The 19,273-nt window shown below is 40.1% G+C and overlaps 1 protein-coding gene across 3 annotated transcripts in view; it reads right to left on the reverse strand.

The window, feature by feature from the left end:
• The window catches only part of LOC149154060 (insulin-degrading enzyme-like 1, peroxisomal), a 699,115-nt gene that overhangs the window by 216,550 nt on the left and 463,292 nt on the right, over positions 1 to 19,273 (reverse strand). For all 3 annotated transcript variants that reach the window (XM_089445417.1, XM_089445416.1, XM_089445418.1), the window contains 3 exons: positions 1,328 to 1,430; positions 990 to 1,085; positions 666 to 855 (listed from right to left, as the gene is read on the reverse strand). In XM_089445417.1, the coding sequence (XP_089301543.1) occupies positions 666 to 855; positions 990 to 1,085; positions 1,328 to 1,430 (389 nt within the window). The remainder of the gene's footprint in view (positions 1 to 665; positions 856 to 989; positions 1,086 to 1,327; positions 1,431 to 19,273) is intronic.

The raw sequence follows: 19,273 nt of genomic DNA on the forward strand, positions 1-19,273 counted from the left end.
TCCTTTGTGTTCAAAATAGCAAAGTTCTAGGCTTCCTGCTAGAGAAAAATTATGAATTTCTTGAGGCTGTCATCTCGAGCATAAAAGTTTCAGCCTTCAAAGAATACAATAGAATTGCTATTAAAAGACAGCATATCGGATAATACATAGTTCCATATCAAGGCACTGGTGCTATGTTGAAGATATCTAACTGTAGAAAGTTCATGTTTCTCAAGTCATCATTCTTGGATGTTAATCCATCAAAATCTTTGGCTTCAGATTAACCAAGGAAGAGCAATATTTTAATACAGATAACCTCAGAGGCTCTTAATATGATACTTAGATAATCTAAGCTTTCCATATGATAGACAACCAATCTGACTTCTCAGATATATATTTCTGTGTTCGACTTGATTGTTAAGCGTAAAAGCTCCAATCCAATGTCCCTGCTCCATAATAGTTAAAGCTTCATTAGGAGCCCTATAGTTGTCTTCTAGTTCTTAACTGAGAAGTTACAACACACCAATACCTCACAGTTTAACTGGCATTGAGTTTTGACTGATAATTTTGTCTCGAAACTACTAACTATTCTAGTTAAACTTGAAATTCCTGTCTCCCAACTATCAACTAAAAAACCAAGAGAGAGAATTCTCACAAGTTCTGGAGTAGAGTAATATATTACTAACCATATTCATTTAAGTAATCCAACAATAACATTGTAAAAATCTGTGTTAGAACTTCTGCTTCTGGTGAACAATTTGATTCAGGACAGTTGAAATCCAGCTTGACGTAAGCCTTCGGTGTAAAGAACATTGTATCTGGCTTATACCATAACCTTGAAAATTCAGATTTCCACAGCAACACAGGATGTTCGACCTGCTTGTCATTGTCAAAGAATCTATTAGGTATTAGTAGTTGAAGCAGCTAAAATAAGACCCATCCTGAGTCCTGCCAGAACAAACAGAAATACTACATATCTTAAATTTGCCATGAAGATACATTTTCATAACCTTTTCCTCCATTTGTTTGAGCGTTAAGTCTGTAGGTATAAACATATTTGGCAAGGGTAATCCTAATCTTGCATCTGGTTGTGAAACTTCCCATTGCTGCATCAAGTAGATAATCAAGATGGCTATAAAAACAGATAAATAAAACCAACATTTTCATTAATGCCAGAAATACTTTACTCTCCATGCAAAAGGAACAAAATTAGGATCAAAAACAAATGAAGCCCACTTTCTTTCACTTTCTTCTCATTGAACACTAACAAAATTCAAAAGGAAAAGCTATCAAGGTACTTCAAATGAAAACTCATCGAAGATGAGTATTAAACAATGATATTTCCCACCTTCACTAAATCATCCTTTATTTTTTCAACTGAGAACGCAGTTCCATACCATGGTTCAATTTCATTTGTCTGTCCTTCAAACCGTTTTGAGGCCCAGAATATTCTGTCACAAAAGGATGACATAAGCCTAATTATCGAATTGTCTAGTAGCAACTACATAGAAAAACAAAAAAGTTAAAATGGATGCTTTTGAAAGAAAATGAAATAGAAAATAATAGGATGTGTGACCATCGACTGCACTGATGCAAAAAAGTATGTACCATAAGTAGGGGTGATTAAAAGGACATTAATGCATCTGTGGATATGTCCACCAATGAAGCTCATAGTGGTGCCATTGCAAGTTTACAAAATTAAAGATTAGACAAAGTTCTCTCTCTTCCAGTCCTGTATTCGAAAATCTATAATCTAGTTGTCATGCTTCAAAGAAAAAAAGGAAACTATTCAAACATGTGGAATCTGCAGAACAAATTAAAACAGAAATGCCGAGGCACCAGACCTGCTGTTTGTCTAATCTTCATATTGCTTCTTTCCCATGACTTCTATGTTTCTTTCTGTAAGCAGTTAACAAGCACTAGAAATACATATACTTTTAACTGATTTCTTGCCCAACTAACTTATCTTCAGTTCTCTCTATATAAGAAAATTTTATTCGTAATGTAAGTTTATTTTAGGCTAGAAGTATAATGAGCTTTGTTACCCCTCGTATTTTTTTTTCTAAAGCCAATTTTGAGCTATGTAATGGACTATGTTGATATTTGTATATAGTGTTTAAGCGAATGAGATGAATCCATCCCGGCACATGGTTTTCTTTCAATTGCTTGGAAAGCTTTCTCAACAAATATCACTGGAGTTTCTAGGGATCTCATGCACTCTTCTTCAAACGGCACGTCCCCAAGTTGGAGATAGTTGTTACCCCTCATATTCCATGCAAGGTAAAATTGTGATTTTCATCATTTTTGTATTTCAAATCTACCATGTGCAAACCTGAGAAACAACTATGAGTAATTAGCCCTGTTACCGCAAAATCTAGCAGGCCTAGTTCAAAAAATGTTGCACGAAGCGGGAGCAAAGTGGATGCGTCTTTTGGAAGCAAAGTGTCAAAAGAATCATTTTCCAAAGAACTTCGGAAGCGAAGCATTTCGCGTTAGAAATCAACACGCCCCAAGTTTGGTCTACGACTTTAGCTAGGTGTTAAAATTGGCAACTAGGGCCAAACTCCATGTGGATCATCTTATTTATGGCAGCTGATATTTTTCTTGGATCCTTCTCATCGAGAGGTGTAGGATTGATCTAAAGATCATTTGATTCTGATAAGTATTCATGGAGTTATGAATTTAGTTGTGTTACAAGACAATTCGTCAAGGTTGGCCAGCAACCAAATAAACCCCACATGTGCTCAACGTTTTAGTATAAATGGAGATGACTTGAGGGTCATTTCACACACACTTCTACCTTGATTTCTCTCCACTCGTCTTGGATTTTAGTGGAAGAGAAATCCAGGAGTGGAAGCCCTAGACATTGGAGGAAAAGAGGCTTCCCTAGCCGCAACAAAGAAGGCAGGCCAGCAAAGCGATGGAAGGGTTCTATGCGTGGACCTAAAGGAGCTTAAGGAAGAAGCCTAAATGTTGTCCTAAAGGAATCCCTAACGCAATCCTAAGGCAGCCCTGAACGCTGTCCTAAAGGCAGCCCTGAACGCTGTCCTAAAGGCAGCCCTAACACAGTCCAAGAAGGCAGCCCTAACGCTATCCTTAGGCAGCCCCAATCTACGCTATCTCAAGGGTATCCTAGCCGTTGTTAAGATGAAGATAGACGTTGTCCTAAACATACCAATGGTGCCCTAGCCGCAGGCATATGGTGCCCTAGATGCAGGCCTAATGTGGCTGAAAGGGAGGATTGTTTTAACTTTTAAGGCCTAAAACAAGGCACCAAGCTGCTGAAAGGAGGCCAAGGGTAGCCGAGTTGAAGAAGGGTTGTTTGGGGCAGCGAAAAGGTGAGCTATAGGTGACAGCATGGGACTGTGGTAGGCTGCAGTCCTAACCACCTCAAAACAGGGACGACATGGAGAGTTTGAGGGCTCAAACATGCCCAGGACAGCAGTGCTAGTAAATGGGACAGTTGGGCTACATGGTGCTGCTAAGACACATGGGACAGCAGCAAGGTATGGCAAGGCTAAGGGGACAGTAGCAAGGTATAGCATGGCTGTTACAGACAGCAACTACAGCAATATATCTAAGCAGCAATGGCAAGGGACAACTGCATAGTAAATGGGACAGCAAAGGAATGCTAAGGCAAACATGGGACGACGGGAAGCATGGACAGCATGACAAGCATGGTGCTGCAAGCACATGAGACATGTTGTATGTCAACTTGGTTTAGCATACCACATGGGACAATAGTGTGGCAACATGATGCAGATATGGCACATGGGACAACTGTGGTAGCATGGTACAGCAATGGCACATGGTATAGCTATGGCAACATGGTGCAACAATGGCACATGGGACAGCAGTGCAGCATAAGGTGCATCAGTATGATGTGTACAGCATGGTCATGAGGTTCAGCGTTGTGATGATGGGTGCAGCATGGTGAGGTGCAACATGATGACGAGATGCAGCACAATGATAGGTTAAGGAGTAGCCTTGGAGAATCAATTGAAGCAGCATGTCTTCAACTGATCTCATGTATCATCTTCTTAGAGATGATTTATGCTCTTATCTAGATAAGTCAAAGTGTTGATTTTTGTTGTCAGTGTACTATCTCTCTCTCTCTCTCTCTGTTGAACTATTGAAGAACATATAAGAAGAATTGATCAAGGGTTTCCCCACATTGGGGTTTGTCCTTGGCTAGCGCCACATCTTGTGTCCTCTTGTCTTGGCTTATCTTCTGCGATTTATGTTTATGTTCTATCTGCAGTATACTTTAATGCTGATGTGATTGCTAATCTGGAAAAGATATTGAGCTAACTCTGAAAATTGAAATAAATTGCTCTAAGCATAAAACATACCTAAAATTAACACTAGGAAACATAAACACACTGGAAATGCCTAACTTTAAAATTTTTGCACAGTGGAATATACAAGCAATCAAATCAATGATAGTACACAAGATTTTATTGCCCATAAAAGTTTCTTACAAGTCCATTAATAAGAATACACACAGGGCTCCTGTACTAGGGATCATGGCCCTTTGCAATCCCTATACAATGCCAATATCTAGAGAAACCCCCCTGATCAAAACTCTTAGGGTTGAGGCAAAGTCCCTTAGGCTCTCATCTTCCCAACATACAAAAACTACAACACTCAAATAATATTGTTGTAGCAAACTAGGTTAACTAGAAAACCAATTCACTCACCTGGGCATGTTCCTTTAGCCCACTGTCCTCCACTGTTGTTGTTGTCCCTTGCAACCAACTCTCTTCAACCTTCTGTTAGCCCTAGCCTTCTTCAGCAGCCCACAGTCTTCCTGTTATGCCCTCTACTAGGCCCTGCCAGCACTATGTAGGCCTCAGCCTACCCTCCTTGGCACCTAACAAACCTCAGCCCTAACTCTATTTTCCATTGTAGACCTGGTGTGTAATATTCCAAATTGAAAATTTATAGCAAATAACAGAAACATGTACAAGGAACAACAACCATAAAAAATTGCAGGTGTTCACCTAGTTCTACGCACTTCCTTGACATAGAGGTAGTTTGTTGAGCACAAATTTTAGCTCGAGTGCATTGAGAGATCCGATGATTTGCAAAGAGATTTCCTACCTTGAGACCGGAATTTTGGCAGTGTTTCGCAGGGCAAAAGTCTTGGCCATTTGGTGGGCCAAATTTCTCCATTCTGGCAGTGTGCAGAGCTCACTAGAGAATGCTTGTGCAGGGGAAGAGAAAAACTAATTTCTGGAGGAGATTGGCTAGAAGAGAAGGTAGATTCTGGAGGGGATTTTGTGTGGAATTTCAGTGGCATTACAGCCGAGGAATTGGGAGTTTTTGGAGCATTATTTCTTAGTAGTGCATGTAGCCAGCTAGAGGGCCACTCACACTATTTGGTGGGTTGTCTAATCACCCGAAATCAGCCCAAATTCTTTCTGGGTTTTTGTGGGTAATTGGAGAGGAGTATGTGGCTGCATTTTCAGCGTGATCCAGGCAATATTTGCACCAAAAATCCACTTTCTTTCAGTAGCGTGTTTTCTTAGTTAGCTGGCAAATTGCACCACTTTGGGGGTTTCCTGGAGAGTTGGTTTGGGGCCAATTCCTTTTTGGGTTTTTCTCGCCTTGTTGAGAAAGTGCACCAGCTAATTTCTCATAATTTTATGAGCACTCTGAGGGCATATTTACCATTTCCTATCTGACTGCAGTAACAGAAATTTATTGGGTCAGTGCAGAAATTGGGGAGGAGCTTCTACAACACTTGGGCTTCATTATTATCACCTGAGTTTTGCCTTGTTTGCTTGTAGGAAGCCCAGGTTCTACTATTACCATATTGTACCCATTCTGCTCATATTAATAAAATGGCTAAGAGCTTGCCTCATATTTCTGGTGTTTAATTCATGTGCTTTCATGTTTTTGAGATTGCAATTTGTATTTAGTTCGTAGCCTCTGAATACCACATGATGTGAAGGAATCATGTTATAAATGATCTTCCAAAAGAAATGCAAAAGGCTCATGTGGTTCAATGCTAAATTTTAAAGGAGAAAAAACAAGTAGTATCTACAAGGGAACAATTAAAGCTTGAGTCACCAAAATATAAACCCCATCATATGCGTTTCCCAAAAAGAAAGGAGATGGAGGCTAGGGTAAACAAAAGATGGATCCATGTTCGAATAAATTATAAAGAGACAAGATAGAAAAGTCTTCAATAAAACTAACCAAGAACATGTATATTATTGCAACGCTGAGAATGTGGAAGAAGAAGATTTTGATGATAGTTTCATCAATGTACTTGAACTTAGTGGAAGAAAGAGATATCATACATTATTTCATGCATGACCAAGAAACAAAGAAGGCATAATAGGAAGTAGACTTCCCCTCATCATGATCTCCATCCTATAGTCAAAATCAGTGTATCCAACCAAATTCCCCCAAACCCCATACAAAATTACTATGTACCCTTAAAATATGTAAAATACATGTTTGTTGTAGGTCAATGGCTTCCCACCAGCTCCAACATATATCTGGAAACAAGAGACTAGACTATTATGAGTCAAGTATAAGAGAATACAAAGTTGTTAATACAAAGTTGTTGATTTGGGGTAGCATCGGATGTGCTCTAGCCACGAAAATTGGTGGAGAGGCTAAGTCTCATGAGATCTCAAATACCTAGAAAGGGTTTGGGCAGATTCTAAGCAGTTTGGAAGAGATTAAAATAATTAATATTTTTAATGGAGTCCCTAAGTCTAAACTTAGGGAAAATAAAATATTAATGTGTATTAATATAAAATTGTGTTAGAATGGTCCAAAAGTCATGGATCAAGCTAGATCTAATCTTAGTCGTTGATTAGGGACTTAATCTCAGTCGTTTATTTGTCAACAAGAAAAGTATAAGAGGAGACTTGAGGGTCACTTGGAAAATACACTGAGGGAGAGCAGTCAGTTCAATTTCTGGAGCAGGGTTAGCTGAGAAATTGAACCAGTGGTCTAGTGAGCAGTCAGGAAGCAGCAAGTACGAAGCAGAGAGGCGGGATCAGCCACCGGAGATCAGCGCCGAGGTAGGAGAGGCAAACGCAGAGGCAGCAGAACACTGCGCAATCACTTACCTGGCCTGCGTGAGTGACGCGGAGAGGCCCAGCGCTGACATAGTCAAGCAGGGGCTGACGCAGAGGGTTTGAGAGCAACGCAGAGGTCAGGCGGGCTGACACTGTGATTGGGAGAAGCGCTAGAGAATTATTTCTCTCTGTGGGTAAGCCAGTTTGGCACCCTGTTGTACAGAAAAAAATGCTGAATAATAAAATCCTCCCTTGTTGCACCAATTTTCCCACATTAGGTTTTTCCAGGGACTGTTGTCCAAAATATTTGTGTCAATGTGTTAATGCTTGTGCATATGTTTGTTTCTGTATTACGGTGTGATATCTGCAGCAGTATTTATTTTAATGTTTGTTGAAGTAATTTCATAAATAACTTATTGTGGAATAAGTAGGAAAAATAAATCAGTTGCTATAGTGATAGAATTTTCACAAAACTAGCATCAATCATCAACCAAGTACAGTCAGCAATCAATTTGACTCCAAAGTCACCAAACTAAGAGAGGTTAGAACACAATTTGACTATAAAGTCACCAGACTAAAAGAGGTTAGAACAAAGTTTGTAATCCTCCAAGTGAAACCTTTATAAAAGGTCAAGAATTACTTAGACTATGAAACAATGTTTATCAGAACCAGACCAACCATCAAATTGGTAGACCCCCCAAACTGAGAACAAGTTGGAACCAGTAAAAAAAACAGACCAAAAAACAAGTCGACCAAAAAATACATAAAACATTCAAACTTTAAAGAAAATCATATATATTCATGTGCATCCACATAAATCCAAACCATTTATACACAAATATGAAATAGCAAGTAAGAGTGCATATAAGCAAAATAGTGCTTAATGCAATACGCCTCTAAACCAAAATACATCAAGAAACGGGCTCTAAATGGCCTCTAGAGTCCAAAAATAAGCATAGTACTAAACTACAATACTACTAGTACTAATCAAAATCATCATCCTTGTCCTCCTCCTCATCTTCATCCTTAGAATCAGTAGAATGAGACTCTATAGTGGGATTCTGACTTGATTCCCATGGCCTTGAAGGTGGAGGTGGGTCCAAGTCCATCCAAGAAAGGTCTCCCTTGTCAAATATCTTCATTGTGAGTGAAATAGACAGGGGGTGTCTTTGAATAAGTTTGAGAGGTGATTAAGGTTCCTTGTTATGTAGGCCAGCTCACAAATTAAGTGTTTGCTTTATTTCTCTCTTGCATTTTATGGGCCCATGATTCGCTCTGTATGCATTTGCATGGAATCGACCATTTCCAGTCTGATATAGTGGTCTGAATTAATTTTTTCCCTCAAATGGTCTGACCAGCTGGTTCAAACTGGTCTAGTCCAGTCATGATAACACTACTACAAAATAACAATGCCATCATCCAATTGCAAAATTAAAAATTCCAAATAGTAATGCAAAAGAACCCAAAAAAGTGATTTCATATGTACTCTAAAGCTTCTTCTCCATGTCAACAATTATGTTTCCATCATTACCTGTAAGAATCAAATCATCTATACAGAGGACAAGTATCAAACTTTCTCATTCACACGTTTGACACTAAGGTTAGAATCTAAATGGCAAAGTGTGAAACCATTAGCAAGAAAGAATTTATGAATATTCTCATACCACACCATGGGGGTGTTCAAAAATGTGTAACTAGGTTCGGCTTCATAAAGATGAAATGTACTTTTGATTCTTGTAAAGTGTAAAATGAAATAAAATTATTATTATTATTTTTGGAGCATGGGTTTCATGCTCAAGGTCTTTTATTTTATAGGTCAAGCATCCATTGAGTGCTTCTAGGGTTTGTCCTAGGTCAAGAAGTCAAAACAATGTTTGTCATAAGTTGAAGACCCCATCGGTCACATTGTAACTTGTAAACAAAATTATTTTTGTCTTAAAAAGTGTCCAGATACCCTCCGAGACCAAATCAGCCCGGTAGTTGGCAAGTCAGCCTAAAAGGAAGAGCGACGTCCACCTTGAAGACCCTATATATAGGAGGGAACTCGTCCTCCTTGAGACACATTCACTCATCTCTCATTTTAAGGAAGAAGAAGAAAGAAGAAGGCAATGAAGAAGGAAGAGGACAAAAAAGACCTTTGTTTGGGTTATTTCTCTCTCACATGTGCCAAGGAGAACTAAGGTTTCTGCACCAAATCTAGGGTTTCTATCTAAAAGTTCAATCTTGGAGAAAAGAAGTCAAGTAGGTCAAGCAAAGGTTACCAAGGGTCATCCTCAATCTCCAAAAGTGAAGGAAAGGCAAGCAAAGGTCTAAGGAAGGCTCAAAAGGCAAATCGAAGCTCACAGGTGTGGCAACAACAACTGCTAGGGGGGCCAAAATTTCAGATCTACAGTGGGGGCCGAAATTATACAACTGGAGGTCGAAGAAGTGCTACTAGAAGTGTTAATTTTAGGTATGTTCTATGCTGAGAGCAAATTTACTTCAATTTTCCATATTAGCTCAATATCAATTCCAGATTAGCAATCACATTTAGCATGATAGTAAAATGCAGATAGAACATAAACATAAATCGCAGAAAACAAGCCAAGACAAGAGGACACAAGATGTGGCGCCAACCAGGGACAAACCCCAATGTGGGGAACCCTTGATCAATTCTTCTTATGTTCTTCAATAGTTCAACAGAGAAAGAGATAGTACATATACATCAGAAGTCAACATTTTGACTTGACAAAATAAGAGTAGAGATCTTCACCATGAAGATAACGTAATGAGGTAGTTGATCTGAACTCAGGTGAAGGCATACTACGTCAACTGATCCTCCAAGGTGATTCCATCAACATGTTGCACCCATCACTGCGCTGCACCTCATCATCATGCTGCACCTGACACTGTGCTGCACCCAATCACTTAAGTTGCTCTCATCACTATGCTGCTCCCATCACTGAGCAGTACCTCATCATCATGTTGTACCCATCAAGCTGCTCTTCATCATCATTATGCTGCATACTTCATGCTGCACTATGTTGTACCCTTCATTACACTATGCTGCACCCAAATTCATACTGCAATACATCATCATCATGTTGCTGCAATACATTCTTGCTATACATCCATGCCCATCATCACGGTGCTGCACCATACAGCACTCATCCTCACTGTCATCTATATGTTGCATACTATAATACATCCTTGCTGCTACACTACTCACATCATGCTAGTGTAATCCTTATGCTCTTGCTGCAAATGCATACCAGCCTTAGTTGCTTGCTATGGCTTGCAACCTAGCAGAGCAGCTAGGCTATAGTTACTAGCTTAGCCCTTTGACTTCTAATCTAATGATAGTTGCTCCCAAATGTACCTCATCCAAGCTTTAGAACAACAGTTAGATAGTTGTAGTTATGACTAGATGTGACAACGGATGAGGGCATCTTCACCATGTCATTCAAGTTACTTCTAGACCTTCCTTTGACGATGTCCCTGTCCAAACAGATGTCAAATTAGGCATCATATAGTTGTGGTATGACTGCGGCTAGGGCACTCTTAAATACACTTCCTTTTGATTGTGTCTAGAGTTATTAAGACCTCCTCTTTCCAGCGTATATTATCTCCTAGGAGGACTGCGGTTAGGGAAGCATAGAGCCCTTCTTTTGATGCGGAATGAGGCCAGCGTTTAGACTGCATCCACACTGTGACTAGGGCATACCCGTAATGCAGCTAGGTCCCTTTTAGACCAGCATGTAGACCTCTCCTCAGGACAGCAGTTAGGAGACTGCTTCTAGGGCCAGGACAGCGGCCAGATTGTGGCTTAGACACTTAAATGTTGCGGCTAGGAGACTGCAATCTCCATAGGGTCATCCTTGACAACGTTAGGTTGGAGCCATGATTCCTCTAGGACAAAGTTTAGGTCTCTCTGCATTTAGGGCATGACAGCATTAGAACCCTTATTCCATGACTACGTTTAGGAGGCTTCAGCGTTAGGGCTTTATTTCCAAGCCAGTGTAGGTGTTTCTCCATGATAACAATAAGGCTTCTTCCATGGTTGCATTAGGCTTCTCCATTAGGGCAATGTAGAGCCTTCTCCATGATAGCGTAGAGCCTTCTCCATCATAGCTTCTAGGGCGTCTCCTATTAGGGCAGCATATCACCTAGGGCAATCCCTCTGGATCTCATCTTCATCAAACACAAAACAAAATCAAGAGAGATCACAAGAGTGTGTGTGTCAAATGACTTAAAGTCCTCTTCTATTTATACTAAAACCTGGAGGATAAGTGGGGGCAATTTGGTTGCTAGCCAACCTTGACGAATTGTCCCATAACACAAATAAATTCATATCTCCATGAATACATGTCGGAATCGGATGATCTTTAGATCAATCCTACACCTCTTGACAAAAAGAATCCAAAAAAAATATCAGTTGCCATAAATAAGATGAACCACATGGATTTTGGCCCTAGTTGCCAATTTTAACAGGAAGATATTTGACTAGGTTTGACAAGATGAAGGTTAGCACATCACCCGGAGAGGTTGGTCATGGTCTTGGAGGGTATTGAGGACAATCTTAAGGTCTTGGAATTCGTCAATTGAAGAATCTATAAGGAGGAGAAGAGATTTGTGGGCTTTCCTCTCAAGTGGAGAGGTTTTGGCCCTGGCTTGCAGCATATATTTTGTGTTCTTGTTCTTCTTGTTTTGGTAGTTGGTTGATGATACACACATAATAATAATTAATAAAGCTAATAAGTAAAAATACATCACCAGTAGTTATCAAGTAAAGAGAAATCACAATAATCATTGCCCTTTAGATTTCTCAACATGGTATCAGAGCTAAGGTTGGCTAAGGGCATTATGAAGATCTCTACAACATTGAGGAAGCTCTTCAAGAAGTGTTCAAAGGTAGCAAGCCATCTCAAGAAACGCGTCAAGGAAGCGTGGAATCTTCTATTCACTGCAAAGAAGGAAGTAACCAAGATTAAGGATGAAGGACTCTTCTCAGCACTCACTAGCACATTCCAAGACGAGAATATTTAGGTAATCGATAGTGGTGCATCTAGACACATGACTGGTTATCACAAACAACTGAAGACATTGTCAAAGGGAAAATATTCTTGCTCAGTGGAACTTGGAGATAATAAAAGCTATCCTGTAAGAGGAATTGGATCAACCTCTATAGAGCTGGAAAATGGAAGCAACATTCATCTCAACAACATCCTATTTGTTCCAGGTTTGCATAAGAACTTACTTTCTATTTCAAGTTTAGAAGATTACGGTGATAGAGTAGCTTCCAATGATGGAAGAGTTGTAGTATGGAGTAAGAACTCAAACATAGAGAATTCTAGAGTAATTGGTATTTGTGAAGGAAGACTTTACAGGTTGATATCTCCTCTTGCACAAGCTTTGGTTCACATTGAAATCAGCCCATGTGAACTCTGGCATAAAAGATTTGGCCATCTTCATTTCAAAATCCTTCCAACTCTAAATTCTGTAGTAGAAGGAATCCCCAAATTGAAAGAAGATCACTAAGGAATATGCAAAGGATGTGCATTGGGTAAGAATACCAAGAGACCATTTGGAAGCAGTGCTTCACGGTCAAAAGAAATCTTGGATCTTATTCATTATGATGTTTGTGGTCCTATGACTCCTAAATCACTTGGAGGTCATCTATATTATGTCACATTTATAGATGATCATTCAAGGAAAACTTGGGTTTACTTGATGAAATCCAAGGACGAAGTATTTACAAAATTTCAAGAATTCAAAGTTGAAGTTGAGAACCTTACAGAAAGGAAAATCAAGATACTAAGATTCGATAATGGAGGAGAGTATACATCCAAGGAAATTATAGCTTTCTGTAAGGAGTCTGGGATTAAGAGGGAGTTGATAGTCCCATATAATCCGGAACAAAATGGAGTTGTAGAGCGAAAGAACCGATCCATTGAAGAAAGTGTAAAAGCAATGTTACATGATCAAGATCTACCAAAATTTCTATGCGAAGAAGCCACGGCGACAACTGTATATATTCAAAATCGAAGTCCCCACAGGTCACTGGATAACAGAACTCTCGAAGAAGTATTCACTGGGAAGAAACCAATTGTAGATCATCTTTGAATCTTTGGTTGTCCTGTATATATTCATATACCGAAGGACAAAAGAAAGAAGTTGGATCCATCAGGCATGAGAGGAACATTTGTTGGCTACAGCAACTCCTCTAAGGCCTATAGAATCTACATAAAAGAAGGACACCATATAGAAGTCAGTTGAGATGTCATATTTGATGAAAGTATTGCATTCAAGAAATCAAAGGAACTTCCCATGGACTCTGATGATGAAGAACTTCCAGTATTTGAAGAACAAGTTGACAGGGAAGAAGAAGAATCTCGCCATGAAGAGGAAGGTCCTAGTGAACCTATTCAACCCGAGGTCATCCCAGAATCAAGAAAGAAACCTAATTGGTTGAAGTCAACACTACTTGATGCAGAAGGTCATGGAGCAAATCAAGGCACATTTAGGGAAAGAAAGAAGCCCAAACGATATTCTGGGTATGCAGCCTACATGAAAAAACTAATAGAAGCAGGGCCATCCACTTTTGAAGAAGTTGTCAATCATCAAGAAGGGAAGGATGCCATGAATGAAGAATATGAATCTATAATGAAGAATGGAGTTCGGGAGATCGTGCCTAGGCCCGATGGCAAATTTGTGGTAACTTCCAAATGGATCTATAAGATCAAACATGCAACAGATGCAAGTACTGACAAGTATAAGGCAGGATTTGTGGCTAGGGGTTTCTCTCAACTTGAAGGCATTGACTATGAAGAGACATTTGCTCTAACAGCAAGGTATACAACTATAAGTTCGTTGGTCTCTTTAGCAGCATCAATGGGATGGAACATCCACCAAATGGATATCAAGATTGTGAATGGCACAATTGATGAGGAAATATATATATATAGAACAACCCTTGGGATTTGAATTTAAAAACAGAAAGGCATATTTTTGCAAATTGAAGAAGGCATTATATGGCCTCAAACAAGCACCAAGGGCATGGTATGCTAGGATGGATGCATACCTTCAGAGATTAGGCTTCACAAAGAGTTTTGTTGATCCGAACCTTTATATTAAGGTTGTTAAGGGTGAACCAGTAATCATTCTTCTGTATGTAGATGATTATCTCTTGACAGGTGTAGAAGGTCGAATTGAAGAATGTAAGAAGCAACTAGTAGCAGAATTTGACATGAAGGATCTGTTGAAGAATCTAGGGCAAATCAAGTTAATGAGATTCTTCTCGCCATGATAACTATTTGTGAGGTATTTTTAACTTTTCTTATTAGCACAATCGTCATTTGTTATCATTAGAGTGTGTCTTCTTTAGTTCATCAAATAGCTACCAAAACAAAGAGACAAGAACACAAGATGTTGGCTTTTTGCCAAGGCCAAAACCTCTCCCTCTTGGAGAGGAAAAACCGCACAAAATTCTTCTTATAGAGATTCCAATTGACGGATACTAAGACCATGACCCTTGACCTATGAGGCCACTCCAAGACCAAGACAACAATCCTCTTCTTTGTTACTGCTAAGATCATCATCAAAACTGCTGCTTCACCGAGGTCATCATTCATGCACCATCACTGAGTTGACTGTTGCACCATATCCCCATCTTCACTTAGATAATTACTACACTCTTACTGAGATCATCATTATGTCAACGACCTTGTCTTTATTGATATTATGACTGTGTGTTCATGATTACTTCTATATTGAAAGTATATTTGTACTTAGAATGTATGTCGAGACAACTAGTATTACTGTAGGATCATCAAGGTCCTTATCATTGCAATGAGACTGTGACTGTGAACATGCCGAGAGTGTATTATCCTCAAGTATGTCGAGACTGTGTATGCTAGTTGAGACAGTGAGGATTACCAAGATTCTTCTCATGCCAAGACAGTTGATATTCACCGAGACTATAATAGTATTCTTCCTGCACCTACACCGAGATTGTTTTAGAGACATCCGAAATGTGTCCTCTTGTAATGCGAATTGCAGACTCTTGTACTTGTCCGATATTTCAGAGATCCAAAAATACTATTCTCCTGTACTTCCTATCCCCATCCGAAGTTCAGAGAGAAATATGAGTTCTATGTTTTCTATGGTGATCCTAGCAGGGTATCCATAGTTGTTACATCTCCATAATAAGCCGATATGAGTGAGGGAACCGTTGTGTCTTTTATTTGAGCCGACATGACTACATTTAATTTGTTTTGTTGGTCGACATGACTGCATTTTACATCATTTTGCTTGCTGCCTTTTTCAAGAGGATTATGCTTGTCTTGGAGGGCTGATCTAAACACTAGGTTGACTCATATACATTACATATATGCTCAAGAAGAGCCCTTCAATTTTCTTTTGACTCTTTGACTTCAATATAGCACTTCAATACGTGCTAGACCTATGCAATGAGCAAGAAACTCATTGTCATAATTTACAAAAATAATATTTCCTTTCTTTTACAAGTACAAAGATCAAAATTACATTTATGAAGACCAAACCTAGTTACACTTTCTTCAACAGAATCTAGGGTTGATGCTTTACCATTTGGGATTAGAAGTCTGGCAAGGCCCTGATGAGATTTATCTGGGTCAAGGGAAGTATGTGATCAAGATGTTGAAGAGGTTTGACATGATGGATTTCAAACCAATGACAACTCCAATGATCACAAACTTGAAAAGGCTAATGATCCGAATTGGATCCATTAACGACTGTCAAAGAACCATGACTGTATCAAGTTGAACAAATCCTTGAAAAATCTAAAACAACAGTCTAAAACACCCTGAACCAGTGGCCATGGCAGCCGGTGTGGAACGACGAGGACCTCGGTCAAAGCACGCTGACCGAGGCCCATGGAGACTGCGCGGGATGCCAAAATAGCCCCTGGGAGCCTCGAATTGAGAAAAGGAGCTGATTTTCGATGTGCGATTAACGCCTACGCTAATCACGCATCGCTGGGCGAACAAGGCCAAAATGGAAGATCCTTAAGCACTTGGTCGCGTTGGGAGCCGGAGAACCGCGGGTGGAGAAACAAAAAGCGCTAAAGGACAAAGGCGGGACCCGCGCTCTGGAAAACCGACGGTTTTGTTCGGGGTGCCCTTGAACGATAAGCAGTTTTGGAGGAAAGCAGAGCGATCCCACTCAGCGATTGACGCGTGGCAGCGGAGGTGAGAGAAAAACCGCCGTTGATCGCGGGTTATTGGTCGAGCAAGTCAACCGCGCTCGACGTGCGTATGACGTTGGATCTGGAGGAGCCCAGATCGGACGGTTGAGATTGAAAGAAGCGGAATCGACAGGGAATTAAGCCGCGATTTAAGGGGATTTGGAATCCGTTTGACTGCCACGGTGGAGAAAGAACGTATCCACGACATAACCGAAGAAACAAACCGATGGAGTGTGCTGGCACTAGTTAGATGGGGACACGTGGCTACTTCCCGAGCGTTCATGCTGACGCTGAACTGGGAACTCCAAGCACGCAGGCAGTAGGCGAATCGACGTAGACAGGAGAGGAACCGAACAGGCATAGGGATCGAATGACTAAAGCCATGAACAGAGACAATTGAATGCAGATTCAGAAGAGGAGGAATAGAGAGGAGTCCAAGCGACCAAGAGAGACAGTGAACAGTGAACCCTGAGAGGAGGACTGAACACAGAGAACAGTAAAGCCAAGCAGAGGAGATAGAGGGTCAAGCTAACCACAGGCAGCGTCGAGCACCAGAGAGCTTGAAGATTCAAGCCTTTCCCTAGAGGAATCTGTCCGGACTGAGCATCACATTTGGCTCTTTCCACTGTAGACCAAGGGTCACAGAGCTGGTAGGAAGAAAAAGAGTCTGTGAACTCCGAGTGGCTTGGGGAATCCAAGAACCACCCTACCAAGCAAAATCTGCTTCAGGAGAACTCACATTGAGTCCCTGTATTGTAATTTCTCTGCTGTAAGACACAATAAAACAAGGCCACCACTGAAGCTGGACCGGAGACGTAGCCCTAGAGAATAGGGTGAACTCCTTATTAAAAACTGTTTGTGTCTTTGTGTTGCTTACTGTATTTCTCTACTGTCTTTCCACTTATTTTCTGTGTATTGGCAATCTGATCGATCCATTGCTTAAATAACACAGAACACACACCATCACATGAGTCTGTAATACCTTTTGTTTAATAAATCTTTAACTGAGGTCACTCATAGGGTGATTATCAGATCAAGTGGTATCAGAGCTCTAGGCTATAAGGTTAGACAAGCTTGTGTTGGTTTAGTTGTGAATGCTCACTAGATCAAAGCTCAAATTAGGAGAAGGAGAGTTGGTGGAAACTAATCCTGAAATCAGGAGAGTCTATTCTCGAAAGACAATGTCAGAAGAAGGTTCTATAGGGCCAGACCCTCAATTCATAGAAAGTTTCCTAGCTATAAAGTCTATGGTAGAGGAAATGTATAGAGACTTTAGAAAGCATAAGGATGAAGATTCATCAGGCTCTAAGCAAGATAAAGAAGAAGATGAATCTCATTCCCATGACCACTCCAAAGGAAAGGGAAAAGAGGAAAGCTTTCTCACACCTCCTAATAGCCCTGTGCATAATAAGAAAGCATCTTTGATTAAGTTAGATGTTAAATTTGATTTTCCTATATATGATGGAGAGCTTAATGTTGAAAAGCTAGACAATTGGATAAGACAAATTGATGTGTATTGCAGGGTACAAAACATAGACTCAGACAAGAGTAAGATTCAGCTGGCAAGACTATGCCTAGGAGGCACTGCCTTGGTTTGGTGGGAAGGCAGAACCAAAGCTGATATGAAGAAGCATGGTAAGACCATCTCTGTCTGGAGTGAATTTGTTGCTGCAATCAAAAAGCAGTTCTATCCATTGGCCTACATGCAACAAGCCATGATGAGTTGGCAAACTCTTCAGCAGTTGAAAGGGCAAAGTGTACAAGGGTATACTCAAGAATTTAGAAAGAGAGCATTGATGTTGGGTATTTCATTAGACTCACTAGAGACTCTTTTGAAGTACATTGGTGGTTTACACAGCTACATGAGGCATACCATCCTCATGTTTAATCCCACTAGTATAGATGAGGTATCTGTACAAGCTACCCATCTAGAAGCTAGAGGAAAGAATGGAAATCCAGAAGTTGGGGGACCATCCCAACCCACTGTAAGCAAGAGCAAGGAGAAAAGAAAGCAGAAGTGGAAAGCAAGGAAGGCTAACACTGCACAGAAAGGCAAAGCTTCATGCACTCACTGTAAAAAGGAGGGGCATGATGATGAGCATTGTTGGATTCTGCATCCAGCGCTGAGACCTAAGACGTCCGAGGGCAAGAAGAAGAATACTGTTGCAACTATTCAGAAAGATTTGGGGTCAGACTCGGGAGATGAAACAATCATTGCAGCCACAGGTATAAAAGGTAAGAATTCTGAAGCATCTACTAGTAATTCTGCTCAATCTGTTATTGATGAAGAACATGAGAAAAAAAGGCATGAGTTTTTCCATATTCGAGTTGTTTCCAAAAATCAAAAGATTGATACTTTGTTTGATAGTGGCTCACAAGTAAATTTGATTTCTGAAGCAATTGTAAAGAAATTGGGGTTAGCAACTACACCTCATAAGAAGCCATACCCATTAGGATGGTTGAATGATAAAGCACAACTACAAGTGACTAGACAGTGCAAACTCAAGTTTTCTTTTGGGTCAGCATTTGTAGATGAGGTTGAGTTAGATGTAATTCCTTTGGATATATGTGGAATTGTTTTAGGAAGTCCTTACTTGTATGATAGAAAGGCTATTTTCCATAGAGCTAAGAACAAGTATCTACTTGTTAAAGAGGGAATCGAATACTTTGTAAGAGCTCATAAGCTCAAGAATAATTATACTCTCATAAACTCAGGACAGATGAAAAGAATGATAAATTCATGCAAACAATTCTTACTAATGGTTGTAAAGGAAAGGAAAACTGATAAAATCAATGTATTTGAAGGCTGTAATTCTGATCAGCAAGCTGATAGAGAAAAGATTGTTTCCGAGTATGATGTATTGTTTCAAGAACCTCAAGGTCTGCCACCCAAAAAGGGAATAGTACATGATATTATTTTGCAGCAAGATGTTCCTTTGCCTAACATTGGGATGTACAGGTTATCTACTTTAGAGAATGCTGAAATCAAGAGGCAGGTGCAGGAGTTGCTCGAGAAAGGGTTCATCAGGCCTAGCACATCACCCTGTGGGTC

The sequence above is a fragment of the Pinus tabuliformis genome, chromosome 9 (genome assembly GCF_031772625.1).
Source record: "Pinus tabuliformis cultivar Carrire ecotype Pingquan chromosome 9, CPIR1, whole genome shotgun sequence".
NCBI lineage: Eukaryota > Viridiplantae > Streptophyta > Pinopsida > Pinales > Pinaceae > Pinus > Pinus tabuliformis.